Source organism: Abramis brama, assembly GCF_963993115.1.
Source record: "Abramis brama genome assembly, chromosome: 5".
NCBI classification, from domain to species: domain Eukaryota; kingdom Metazoa; phylum Chordata; class Actinopteri; order Cypriniformes; family Leuciscidae; genus Abramis; species Abramis brama.
In genome coordinates this window covers 16,834,388-16,847,186 of record NC_139967.1, presented here as the reverse complement: position 1 = coordinate 16,847,186, position 12,799 = coordinate 16,834,388, and the positions used below count along the sequence as shown (strand labels likewise).

At 38.6% G+C, this 12,799-nt stretch overlaps 1 protein-coding gene across 1 annotated transcript; it reads left to right on the top strand.

Annotated features, from left to right (window-relative positions):
• Window positions 1-4: 4 nt before the first annotated feature.
• vps37ba (VPS37B subunit of ESCRT-I a) lies at window positions 5-12,154 on the top strand. Its single transcript, XM_084115044.1, has 4 exons — window positions 5-294; window positions 4,293-4,464; window positions 10,613-10,695; window positions 10,822-12,154. Exons 1-4 carry the CDS (start codon window positions 70-72, stop codon window positions 11,311-11,313), a joined length of 972 nt encoding a protein of 323 aa, XP_083971170.1. The 5' UTR covers window positions 5-69; the 3' UTR covers window positions 11,314-12,154.
• Window positions 12,155-12,799: the final 645 nt, after the last annotated feature.

Genomic DNA, 12,799 nt, shown 5'->3' with positions numbered 1-12,799 from the left:
AGACATATCAGAAACGTAATTATCATTTTCAAAAGTTTGTGCGCATCAAATTCTCGAGACCTTGCGGTGATGTCCCGGTTGACGTCACGCATCTCCTTCTGTCGTCTTCCGGCTGAAAATAATAGCTGTGCCCAGTCCCACCGCAGGAGACAGAGAGTTCGAAGTGTGAAAGACACCGCTGTGCCAGACATGGCTGGCTTTGAAAACAAGTTGAGTTCTTACACTTTATTTCAGTTAAACGAACTGCTCGAAGATGACGAGAAGCTCAGCAAATTTATCGACGACTCGGAAGAGGTAAGTTTATTTTTCTCGTGAAGACCGTCGCGAAGTTAGTTACCACGGCGAGTTGGTTTGTATCTGGAACAGCACCATTTTATACAGAGGTTCTGCATCGCAGGCCGTGTTTATTTCTATACTTTTAAATTCTTTGTTGCAGAATTACGACGTCTTTACACTAGGAACTAATTAAATTTGAACGTTTCTGCGCGTGATTTCAATTTGGTTTGTTTTTGACGTCGCGGACTATGACAAAGTGTTATGATGTCATCCGTTAAACAATACATTTTCATTAAAACAAAGTGACCTTGTCACGGAAGCAGAAACGGTTCATCCTACCGTATATGATAATGCCCTTGAGTTAGGAACATACATTTCCTCTATAGAGTCTCTGTTTTGTTTTTATGTCAGTGATGAAAGTCCTTTTCTCGTGATCCTCTTTTGCAATTTATTTCTGGGATTGGTCTTGTGTAACTGTTATTTCTGTTTTTATTTGTAGTAGCATTTCATTTTTTATTTTTATGGAAACGTCATCGCCTTTCTGATCATGGCATGTGTTTGTACTTAACAATTTTTGTAATGCAAAGCCCTGGTTTGCTGTAATATTTACTGAAATTAATAATATGAGCATTAGTTTTTTGGTGTCATAAATTATATTTTTCCTATTATTATTTATTTAATTAAAATACCATTTAGTACAGTACAGTTCTGTAGTGCATGGTTTTTTATGTTTCTTATAGGCAAGGTGTGTGATGTGCTTGTTCCCCTTTTAAAGCAAACTCAGTATTTGGAATAAACCCTGGTGATTTTATGTATAAAGGAAAAGTCTGTGGCAATGTAGCATGTACATGTTACACTGTGTCTACTCTTAACCATTTGCCATACTCGTTGGATTTTTAATCAAGAGTTTCATGTCAATTATAATTGCTGATGCATAACCATAAATGTATCAGACTAAGCACTGCCAATGCACACAGTATCAGTACCAGGTCTCTGACTCCCTGTGTAAGTTCAAAGTTTGCTCACTTGTGTTTGCATATTCTCAATTAAATAGTATTCTGGGCATGTTCACAGCTTTGAGTTGATTTGACCTTCCAATTCATGGAAAGATATCAGCCTTGACTCAGTATGTGTCACAAGAGGATGTTTGATCTGGCAGCACTGTAACTTGGTGCATTTATCTATTGCTTTTTAAATAAACATCTTTCTTAAAACTAGCCTAAGCATTCGTAAAAAAAAAAAAAATCTTGGCTTTCACTTAACTGAGACAAATGGGTTAGTACTGGAATGGTGCTCCAGAAGCCAAATATAGTAACAATTCACATTATGTAGAACGTTATTATCTGCCACATGAATACAATGGCTGCGGATTAATAAATGGGTCTGCATGTCTTTTTAGAAGGCTGTGTTAGTTTAATGTGATGAATACCTACCCTTAGTCAGATTTGGAAAGGACTAGCATTATGGAATCAGTGAAGAGCAATAATTTGCATTTCACAAGCAAGGATTGGTGTGAGGACCAGATAATTGGTTTCAGTATTATCTGTCACCATCTACTTAATGTTAACAGATGATTTCTGCTTTCTCTGATGTGTTAGACACTAACTGTATATTCGGAGTGCTATTTTGGGTATTTTATTTTTACCCCAATCATGTAATACGTAGGACATCCTGGCACAGGCTGTGTAAAATCTCAGAAGAACAAATGCTTTCTAACCTGCCAGCTGACATAGGCAGGTGTTTGAGAAACATGAAATGTCACTTTTTCCTGTTATGCACTCTGACACATGATACCTAAACTGAAACTGCAGAAGTGCACCTGTTGAAAAGGGAGGAGTCATGACAGGAACATACTGTTAAATGTTCCTAATGGCAGTCATAGTTTCTTGAGTCACCAGAGGTGGCATGTTGCAATAATGTTTTTTTCTTGGAAATGGGCTGTCATATTTATAGACATATTTTTTGTATTGTGTGATTCTATGATGTGTACAGCTACCCTTTGCCACTGACCCCTCTTTGGGCCATAACGTTCTGTTGCAGTAGTAAGGACGTTGTGAACATCCGTTATACAAGGAGAGGCTTAAGGCGGAGTGACCTAAATATCAAAGGCCTGCTGATTCTAATCAATTTCTGCATAAATAATTTTAAGCCTCTTAACTGATTCTCAGTGGTGAATCTCTTTTATATGCATGCATACAATTTTTTTTTAGGATTTGTCTGAAACAGTGGTTTTCAAGATTCTGACTATGATTGAACTTCCCTAAGAGATTGCTGTGTAACTCCCTGAACGCCTTTGGGATGAATTGAATTATGAACCAGATCGATATACCGTTAGACACGATTAACCGGTAGAATTTTGTCAACCTGTAGAGATTTTGGACTGTCGTCTCTATCGAAATTACATGCTCACGTGACGTTGCTGTGCTGCACCATCACAAAAGCCTATTATTTTGATGTGTTTTTAAGCAAAACCGCAGCGAAAGAGAACTCATTTAGGTATGTGTGTGTTGTTTCTGAGCTGTGTCTGAGGCCCTGTTTACACCTGGTATTAAGATGTGTTTTGGTAGACGAGGGAGGGTCATACCCCTTTACACCTGTTTTTTTTTTTTTTAATCCCATCTCTTCTGTCCATTTTTAACCACTCCTGTCCTGATTTCTTTGAGGGGAGGGTGTATGGGTGGGAAAATGTATGGACTTTTTTGTATCTTTTACACTTAAGCTCTTTTACGCTTTGGGTCAGTGGGCCATATTTATGCATTTAAAGATTAAAAATAACTATATTATACCTTTAGTGAATATAGTTATCGTGAAATAAAATTACTATTGTGATTTTAGACATTTCGCCCACTCCTAGATCCCATTTGCAACCATCAGTGTCAGACTTCACTGATGCTCTTGTGTATTAGCCTAATAAGAGAAAATCCATGCATCAATGTTTCAACATCTACTGGGAAACATTCCTGAGAGTGGAAGCTTTAAAGTGCCTCTATTATGCTATTTTAAAGGTTCCTAATTTTGTTTTGGAGGTCTCCTCCAACAGGTCTATGTGCATCAAATGTCACAACACTTTTCACTTTCTCATAATATACATTGCACATCACCTCATTTCTCAAAGACTCTAAAACGACTCGTCTGAAGATTCAGTCTCTAAACCCCTCCTTTCCATGACACACTGTAAAAAACAGTAACGATGGCATCCAATTTACCATATCAATTTGAGCGTGAGTTTTAAAAGTAAAGTAATGGATAGGTCATTAATCTTCATTTTCCACTGCCCCCACATACCATGTTATTTACACTTATCTTGAAATGTATCCTGACAGTTCACTCTGTCACCTGAAGCTGCAACATGATGCTGCGAGAGATTTATGAACAGTCAAGTGAAAATATTTACTCTTGTTGTTACAGACTACAGTGCAACTGGTTTTTTTTTTTTTTTTTTTTTTTTTTCTAAAGGCATGACACAGTACATTCTCTTTCTGTTTCATTTATACTACTGTTTAAAAGTTTGGGTTCAGTACAATGTTTTTAAAAGTCTCTTATGCTCACTAAGGCTGTATTTATTTGATTAAAAAAACCCTGTTATTTATAATAAATTATGACAATTTAAAATAACTTATCTATTTAAATATATTTTAAAGTGTAATTTATTAAGCTGAATTTTCAGCAGGCATTACTCTAGTCTTCAGTCAGTCACATGATCCTTCAGAAATCATTGTAATATGCTGATTTGGTGCTCAAGAAACATTACTTATTATCAATGTTGAAAACAGTTGTGCTGCTTAATACTTTTGTGTAAAAATAACATTTTCAGGATTCTTTGATTAATAGCATCAATAGCATTTATTTGAAATATTTTGTGTAACAATGTAAAAGTCTTTACCGTCAGTTTTGATGAATGGAATGTGTCCCTGCTGAATAAAATTCTACTGACCCCAAACTTTTGAATGGTTGAGTATTTCAATTTATATGTACTTGCCTTTTATTGAATTAATTTGTTTCTTGTGTGTTCTCAGATTAAAGGAATACAACAGAACAAGGAGATGACCCTGGCTAGTAACCGTCTTCTGGCTGAGCAGAACCTTAAACTCCAACCCATGCTTGACCATCAAAAGAACGAGCTTACCAGACGTTACCGGAGCCTACAGGAGCTGTTTGAGGCCTATCAGCTGCGCAACTCCACTCTAGGTAAAATACTGCGATTAAAACAAAACTTCCTTTTGTCTCTCTTCGTCTTTCTGTGTATTGCATGTCCCTCACAATTACACAGCTCGACTTTTACTTGCTCGTCTTGGTTTTTCATTTTATATTATATTGTGGTTAAAATGTCCCTTATGTGCCTAGGACTATTTTTACCATATGTAAATTTGAAAAGCGACAATGTAAATGTTTGAAGCGTCCCTCTGGGCTTTAACTCATATTGTTGTTTTTGTGGCATGTGAACATATGAACTTAGTCATATTTCCCAGCTATAAGATACTCCTTGAAGGGCCTGTTTTTCAGGTTTTACATGTAATTTTCACCAACTCTTAGTCTCAGGCCATCACTTCCCACTATATTTCTCTTCCTCATGGAATAGGAAGGCAGAACTAAACGGTAGCAGATGACTGTCACAGCTGAGAAGGATCTGTGACTTTAAAGAGAACAGGGACTGGTTTTCAGTGTCCCTCCACACCCCTCTGCACGGTGTGTGCTGGTATCATGAATAAAACGCTGTCACTGATTACCCTTTGTGATGCAGCGGTTGCCTGGAAGCTGATTCCAAACAGCATACTAACACTCATTTCATTTTACCATCTGTACACTGAATGTCAGCTGGCTTGGGTTTTGAAATATAGTGTATACTGGAACTGAAGTATTGAAGCATGTTGGAACTTGCCTTGCCGTCTCCCACTTCCTTTAAGCTAAAAAACTGGCAGCTGTGGTTGCCAGACATTTACTGTAAAAATACGGTAGCAACATTTTAGGTTTTACAGATTTAACTTAAATTTATAGTAAATAAACTGTATTTCATTAACTGATAAAATGTTAATATACCAACCTTTATTTTGTACCTTCGCAATCACAGCTCTTACTGAATGTCTGTAAGAAATAAAGGTATGGATGCATGACAATTATCTTAAACTTAATTAATCAAAAACGGAACTGTTACTTGTTTGTATGCTGGCAGCTTTGCACAAACATAACTGTCTAAATCTGTTCACTGATTCTGAGTTATTGGCTCCAGCATCACAGGTGAGAAATCTACATTTTATCTTTGATTCACATTTGTCATTCGATGCCCATATCAAATTGGTTTCTTATCATCTAAAAAATATTGCCAGAATTCGATCTATATCCCTGCCAGATGCGGAAAGGCTTATCCATGCATTCATTACGTCGAGACTAGATTATTGTAATGCACTTTACTCAGGTGTCCCTGATAAGTATTTTAAGAAATTATAGTATATTTAAAACTCGGCCGCTCGTGTATTGACGCACAACTGTTCTGCAGCATATTTCCCCTGTTCTTTGTTTCTGAGGAATCTTAGCTCATTCCTCATGAGCAATGGCCTCCAGTTCAGTAATATTTTTGGATTTGCATGCTGCAACTGCCTTCTTCAAATCCTACCAGAGATTTTCTATGGGGTTCGGGTCAGGTGACTGTGATGGCCACTGTAGAATCTTCCAGGACTTCTTCTGCACCCAAGCCTTGGTGGGATTTGATTTTTGGGATCATTGTCCTGTTGGAAACTGAAGCTTCCTCACTGATGGCATGACGTTTTCTCCTAGGATTTCCTGATACTTCAATGAATCCATCTTGCCTTCCACCACATGCTGCAGGTTTCTAGTGCCAGTGGATGCAAAGCAGCTCCAGAGCATCACAAGCCACCACCATGCTTAACTGTAGACCGAGTGTTCTTCTCAGCATTTTCTTAATTCTTCTTCCTCCAGACATACATAGGATCCACAGGGCTGAAAAGTTCCATATTGTTTCATCTCTCCACAGAACAGAATCCCAAAACTTCTATGGCTTATTTATATGATTTTGAGCAAGTTGGAGCCGACTTTTCTTGTGCTTTTGGGTCAGAAGTGGTGTACGTCTTGGAGTTCTAGAATGCGTTTAGTACGCGCCTTACTGTGCAAGCTGAAACCTCAGTGCCTGTTGCCACCAAGTCTTGCTGCATGTCTTTTGCAGTCACTCAAGGGTTTTTCTGAACCTGCCTTCTCAGAAATCTGGTTGCAGCCGTATATGGCTTCCTTTTTCTGCCCCATCCAGGTAGTGTAACCACTGTTCTTTTAACTTTGAACTTGCAAACTATGCTTCCAACTGTGTTTCTAGGAACATTTAGTGCCTTCGCTATCTTTTTGTATCCTGTTCCTTGTTTGTTAAGGTCGATGATATCTTCTCTTAACTTTTTGGACTGTTCTTTTGACTTGCCCATATTTCTAACATGCAGTCAAATGTGACACTCAACAAAACTAGCCAGTTTAGGTTATATATTTTTACCTTGAAATAAACTTACTCGTACAGTGCAATAAGATTTTGATCAAATTTCCCACCCTAAATAACGCAGTAACAGTTAAAAATAGCTAAGTTAAAGCATGCTCAACTTGACCCTATGAATCATCCGTAGTTCAAGCCAGGGTTGCCAAGTCCACAGTTTTCCCTACACCAGACATTATTTGTAGCACACCACCCATCCAATAATCTCTTTGCGCTTTGTTTCGTTCTCATAAGAAACAAAGTCTCAGCCTTTAATTTCTGTCCATTTTATCACAACATGCAAACAATATATGGCATTTTGACGCTCATAAATGTGAAGTGTCAGATCGCTGCAGCGCCTCAGTTAACCGGCAGTGCAGAGCGTGAGTCTTTTCTTCCACTTTAATACAAGTTATAGCATGAAAAAACATGCAAGAACATCAAAAGGTATGCTGAAAGACACAGTTTGACTTACTGAAATGTCTCGTAATTGTTCAATCGGTGCAGTGGGGAAAATATTTGAAGTGCTTACACTTTTGGATGCAAAATGTGTTATCAAAATATTTAAAAATAAGGTTAGATTTATTGCGCTCCCATTCTAATCCGCCAAACTTTTCCGCTTTTTGACACGTATGTGCGCGCTGGGACTCATTGAAGTCTGCGAAGTTAAATGTATTATGTAGTATGATTAGCTTGCCATCAGGATAATCTTCAATGCGAAATGCAATACTTGCGTTAATTTGTAACATTTACAGGCAAGTGTAAGATGTAAGTTGTGCTCTGAGGAAAACTCATTGAACGACGCGCATCTGACAGTAGGGCAAGCCATGTAGTTGTATGATTTAGTTTGAAGCAGTTAATATAAAGCAGATGTTCACAACAGTGTTCACAACATCAAAGTATATCGATATAATTTGTCCCATCCTTGGAGGGAAACTCTTAGAAGTTCAGCATGTGCAGTGTTAAAACAACTCGGTACATTCATTCATTCGGTACACATACGTACTGAACTGAAAGATGCATACCAAAAATAGACAAATATCTGTACCTTACACCCATAATAGATGGAGACAAACTTGTATATTAAATGTAATCAAACTCAAAAACATCCAAAATGTTTTATTTAAATAAAAAAATAATATTTTTTTATTTATTTTTTTAGATGTGGTTGAGCCTTATGGTGTAGCAGCATTGCATTTCAGATTGAGAGTAGTTTTCCACTGTGTCCCCTCAATTTTCACTTCCATCCACATTAGATGTTTGCCCCCTTTGAGGTCCAGCATTTTTTTGGTATTTTGACATAGAGGAAATAAACATGGTGTACTGTCATCTGTGTACAGATGAAGAGAAAGATGGTGGCTTTGGTGAAATGTAGGTTACCCACTTTCCCCGGCTGGGGTGGTTGGTTATGCCCCAGATAAGGATTTACTGGCTCAGCAGCAGCAGTGCCCGTGCATCTGGACAGGGTTGACGGCAGGCTGGCCAGTCAGCCGTTCCCTTGACCCAGATAAACAAAATCCCTAGTTATCAGGCTAAATTGTGTGGTGAGGTTCCTGTGTGTACATTAACTCGCTGCCACCACTATTCCAAAAGCCACACCATGACAACAGAGCAGCTATGTGGGGTGTTTCAGCGTGACGGCCTATTCTGATGCTGCAGTGGTGCTCTGGAGTAACAGTGTGGCTTTGTGCCTTGAGCAATGTCAGAAAAAGGGGTTGGAGAGGGGAAGTCGAATGCTTACACAAACACGGACACACACACAGACAGTATTTTCCGTCTTTCTTTGTTCTTTCACACACTTGCACAGAGCACAAAGTAAGTTGAATGGGCTAGCTGTAGACTAATAGCAGTCTCATGATCTGCAGGATGTTTGGAATAAAATAAAACATTGCATTGTGGGATACAGCATTTCACACAGTATGCTTTGTTGTATAATGTTTATTTAGGCAAATGCAATAGGCCATTTAGGTATTTTAAGCATACCAAAACATTTGCATATTGTGCCCATGCTATGTCTGTTGTAGAATGATTGTATGCTACTCATAGCCAGATGCACTTCTAGCATGTGCATGTCACCAAAGTCTGACTGAGAAGTTGAAGAGAACAGCTTAACTGATGAGAACATCCTGTCTAAACATCCTACGAAAGAACGGTTTTCTTCTGGGCAGAGAGTTTATTTGCTCTACAATTTATGTTTAAAATGGTAAGTAAAGCAAAAGTAATAAAGTGGGGCTTTGTTACCTTCATGTCTCTAAATCATCCAAAACATCAGGGCCTGTTTCATCCAGTGCTTAATGTGATCTAAATTATATCCCACATTAATAGAACATTAGTGTCTGTGTTAGTGTATTAAACACAAGCCTCTATTTTAAAGGCTCTACCCTCCCTTGCTTTCTGCTCCATTTTCATCTGCCTTATACAAGGTCGGAACATTTTTAGGTTGTTTACTGTCGGTTTCTTTTTGTTGTTGAAGCATGTACTCTGAATCATATGGCTGATAAGTCTGTGCCAGCTTGATTCTGTTATATATAGCAGTAGATATTTCTGTTTTTGAGCTGATCTGAGGTCAGATTTGATTAGCAGTGTATAGGTCAATCATCAGTGTCAGCTGATCGTTTAAGAACAAGCAGTGTGTTAATTAGATTGTCATTCAAAAGAGGACAGAAAAAGGCATTTGCCTTATTGATTTAATGGGAGAATTCTTTTTTTTTATTTTTATTCTTGTCTTGTTTAGTGGCAGGAAAACCAAAAACACCAATATTTCGGTGTCTGCAATTTTGAGCTTTATTGATAAACAGTAAACGACAGCCTACAGTGTTTCATTTTATATGACTTGTAAAGAAACCGCATTACTGGGCAGGGTCCAGTTAGTAGTTCGGTTGTAATGTGGTGAACATGGCAAGAGCAGCCTGTTGAGTGGTTGGAAAACATGTTGAATTATGGATGGTTTTTTCATTGTAGCATGAACTACAACACACAATGACACTTTTGTAAGTTGCACCTGCCAGGAAAGTAAATGTAAATAGATGTAAATCAGTGAAGGGAGGTGGACTGGTAGTCAAACGTGTGCCATACTGTAGGAAGTAAATCACAAGCTATCAAAGTGTTGCTTGTGATGTCTGACAGCTTTGATTTATGACAGAATCAAAGCTTATATTGATGTATTTGTTCTGCAAATTTATTTAATTAGTTATTAAGTTATAAGTTTTGTGATTTAAATGGTGTAAAATTTATTTTACACTAAGTATAGAACATTACACATTTCTCTCTTGATGATGATTAATGAATGGCTGTTATGTAAAAAGTTGTGTAATTTAAGCAAATAATAGGCCTACTTTATATTAGTTTCTGACGTAAGCGTCTGTTGACCTCTGAGAATTGCTGATAGAATTGCTCATTGAGTTGTACAGTGAAATCTGATGCTGCGGCTTCCTGAGCTAAAAGGTGAAACACACCCTGTTGATGCCTCGGCTAATTTACTTAAGGCACGCACACAAAGTCTTCAGATTTATCTAGCAGCCTTTGCTGTTACACAACGACTAAAGCCAAAAGGTGCCTCTTTCCCTCAAAACAGATCTTACATGTCCCTAACATGTTTAATACCTTTTCAGGTTAAAACAATTTTCCTAAATTCCCTTGCATTACCACTTTAATATCATATAATATCTTGCTTACATTTACAATGATGCATTTGGCACACACTTTTATCCAAAGTGATTTACATTGTATTTTTGGGGTTTTGGGTAATTGAACCCATGTCATTGCCAGCACACTACTCTACTGCTTGAGCTACAGGAAGGCAGTTTTTAATTGTAATCATTTTTCAGACTTCTTAATAATAACACATTTTTCTTTGCTGTCCCCTCACAGACCACATATCTGGAAACATGCCTTTGGACACATTGCTTGCACTCCTACAAGCAGAAGGGGCCAAAATCGAGGAAGAAACTGAGGTACCTCACTCACCTTATCTTACTCATTAAACTTACTCTTTAAAGTTGCACGATATCTGCTAGGGATTGTTCGACATCTGATGGACTCGTTAGATGATGATCATTGCTATTTTCTCTTCAAATTAGAACATGGCCGATTCGTTCCTCGATGGTGCAGCCCCCCTGGACACATTCATTGATGAGTATCAGAGTAAGAGGAAGCTGGCACACCTGCGGAGAGTCAAGATAGAGAAGCTCCAAGAAATGGTGCTGAAAGGACACCACATGGCTCCGACTACACCTCAGCCCTCTCGCTCTCAGGACCTTCCCTCCTGGCCAGCTGTTCTCCACAGAGAGGTCAATGGTTCCCCTATGCCGTTGCCCCGCCGGGCTCCTCCTCTTCCCCCTGTTAAAGTCACTCAAACTCCTGCTGTCCAGCCCGCCACAGCCGTCTCCTACTCTCCTACCTCTCCGTTCTCTCCCACTACTCCATACCCCCCTATTCCCCCCAGAGTTGGAAACCCACCACTCATTCTTAACCAGGGATACCCCAGCATGTACATGCAGCAATACCCCCCACCCGTGCCCCAGAGACCCCCTCCACGCATGGCCCACCAGCCAGGCTTCATCATGCAGTGAGCGTGGGACATTACAGTCTGTGGATGAGAAACAAAGTACACACTGGACATTCATTCAAGCCGTTTGTTGGTCCTTCAAGCTGCATGTTATAAAATATTGTGCGCCAAGATGGGAGTCTTGTCATGTGTAAAATGAACAAGACTTTTCTGCAATCAATGCGGCATCTGCAACAGGATCTTCAATTTGCACTTTAGACTACTTTTGTATTTGATTAGTCATGGCTGGTTATGGAGCCGTTCTGTTCCCGTTCCTCCCTCTTCAGCAGCGTTAGATCAAGTAAAGATATTTTACGTGAGCCTCAGGTGCTCCCATACATGATAAAGACATCAAAGCTCAAGAACAGGGTTTCAGTTAGGCCAGCTTGACAGATATGAAGAGCCAAGGTTTGATGTGTTAGATTCTGTTTGCGTTGTCAAGATCATGCTAATATGTCAGTTCAACCACTCTTCAGACATTTCATACCTGAAAAAGCCTATGCAAACAGACTGAGACCGGACTGTGCTGATTTTATTAGGTGAAAGAATCAAAAACATTGTTTTGCTCTCCAGGTTTTCTCAGACCTGCAGCCAAAGATGTTATTTGTTTTTCAGTGGATCTATTTTTGGGCTGGTAGCAGTAAAACAGTGTGATTTAATACAGGTTTTGGGTTAAATGTGGGTGAAAATTTGGTACTAATGTTTTGGATAAGATTGGGTGATCAGAGCTACTGCTTCAATGGAGAGAGGACCAAAATGCCTTATGCGTCTCAGATACGAGCAAATTCGTGCTGATGTAGGGAGCTTGCTGGCTAGAATTTGGAAAAAGTGAGAGTGAACGGTAGTGTCATGGAAAAAAAATGCTCAAATGAGTTAAGTGTGAACATTTCTGAAGCATATTTGCTTGTACTGTCATTACCCTGCATACTTAAACTGATGCTCTATGCATAATTTACCATTTTAATGTTTATATCGGACACCATAATCCTTCTTGTTTATTTTGCCATCTGGTGTAAAGATGTTCAGTGGAGATGTGCTTCCTTTTCCATAAACCCCTCATATTAAGTGATATTTAATGTTTAACCAATATAGCTACATTTATTTGAACTTTTTTTATTTAAATTTTTGCTCTTTTTTTCCCCCCCTCGTAACTTTACTGGTAAAATTGGACTTGCCTATGTCATCAGGTCTGTTACAAATATCTTTTCTGTCCAAAATATGTAGTATTACCTTAGTCCATACCTTTTGTTTTCACCCTGGACCTGTTTTCAGTAGTATGTTGTGGTTTTTCCGGCATGTTCATGTCTCAAATAGTCACTTTGTGCCTATGATGGGTAAGATGAGGACTTGTTCACTGTGGTGAGGAGTGTTTTTTGCTACATATTCCTCTTTGCCTTCTCGTTCTATAGCAAATTACTTAATACCCAGAATACACCTTTTTTTAATATATATATATATATATATAAATATATGCTGTTTACACCGGTACATCCTTACAAGTGTCCTTTACA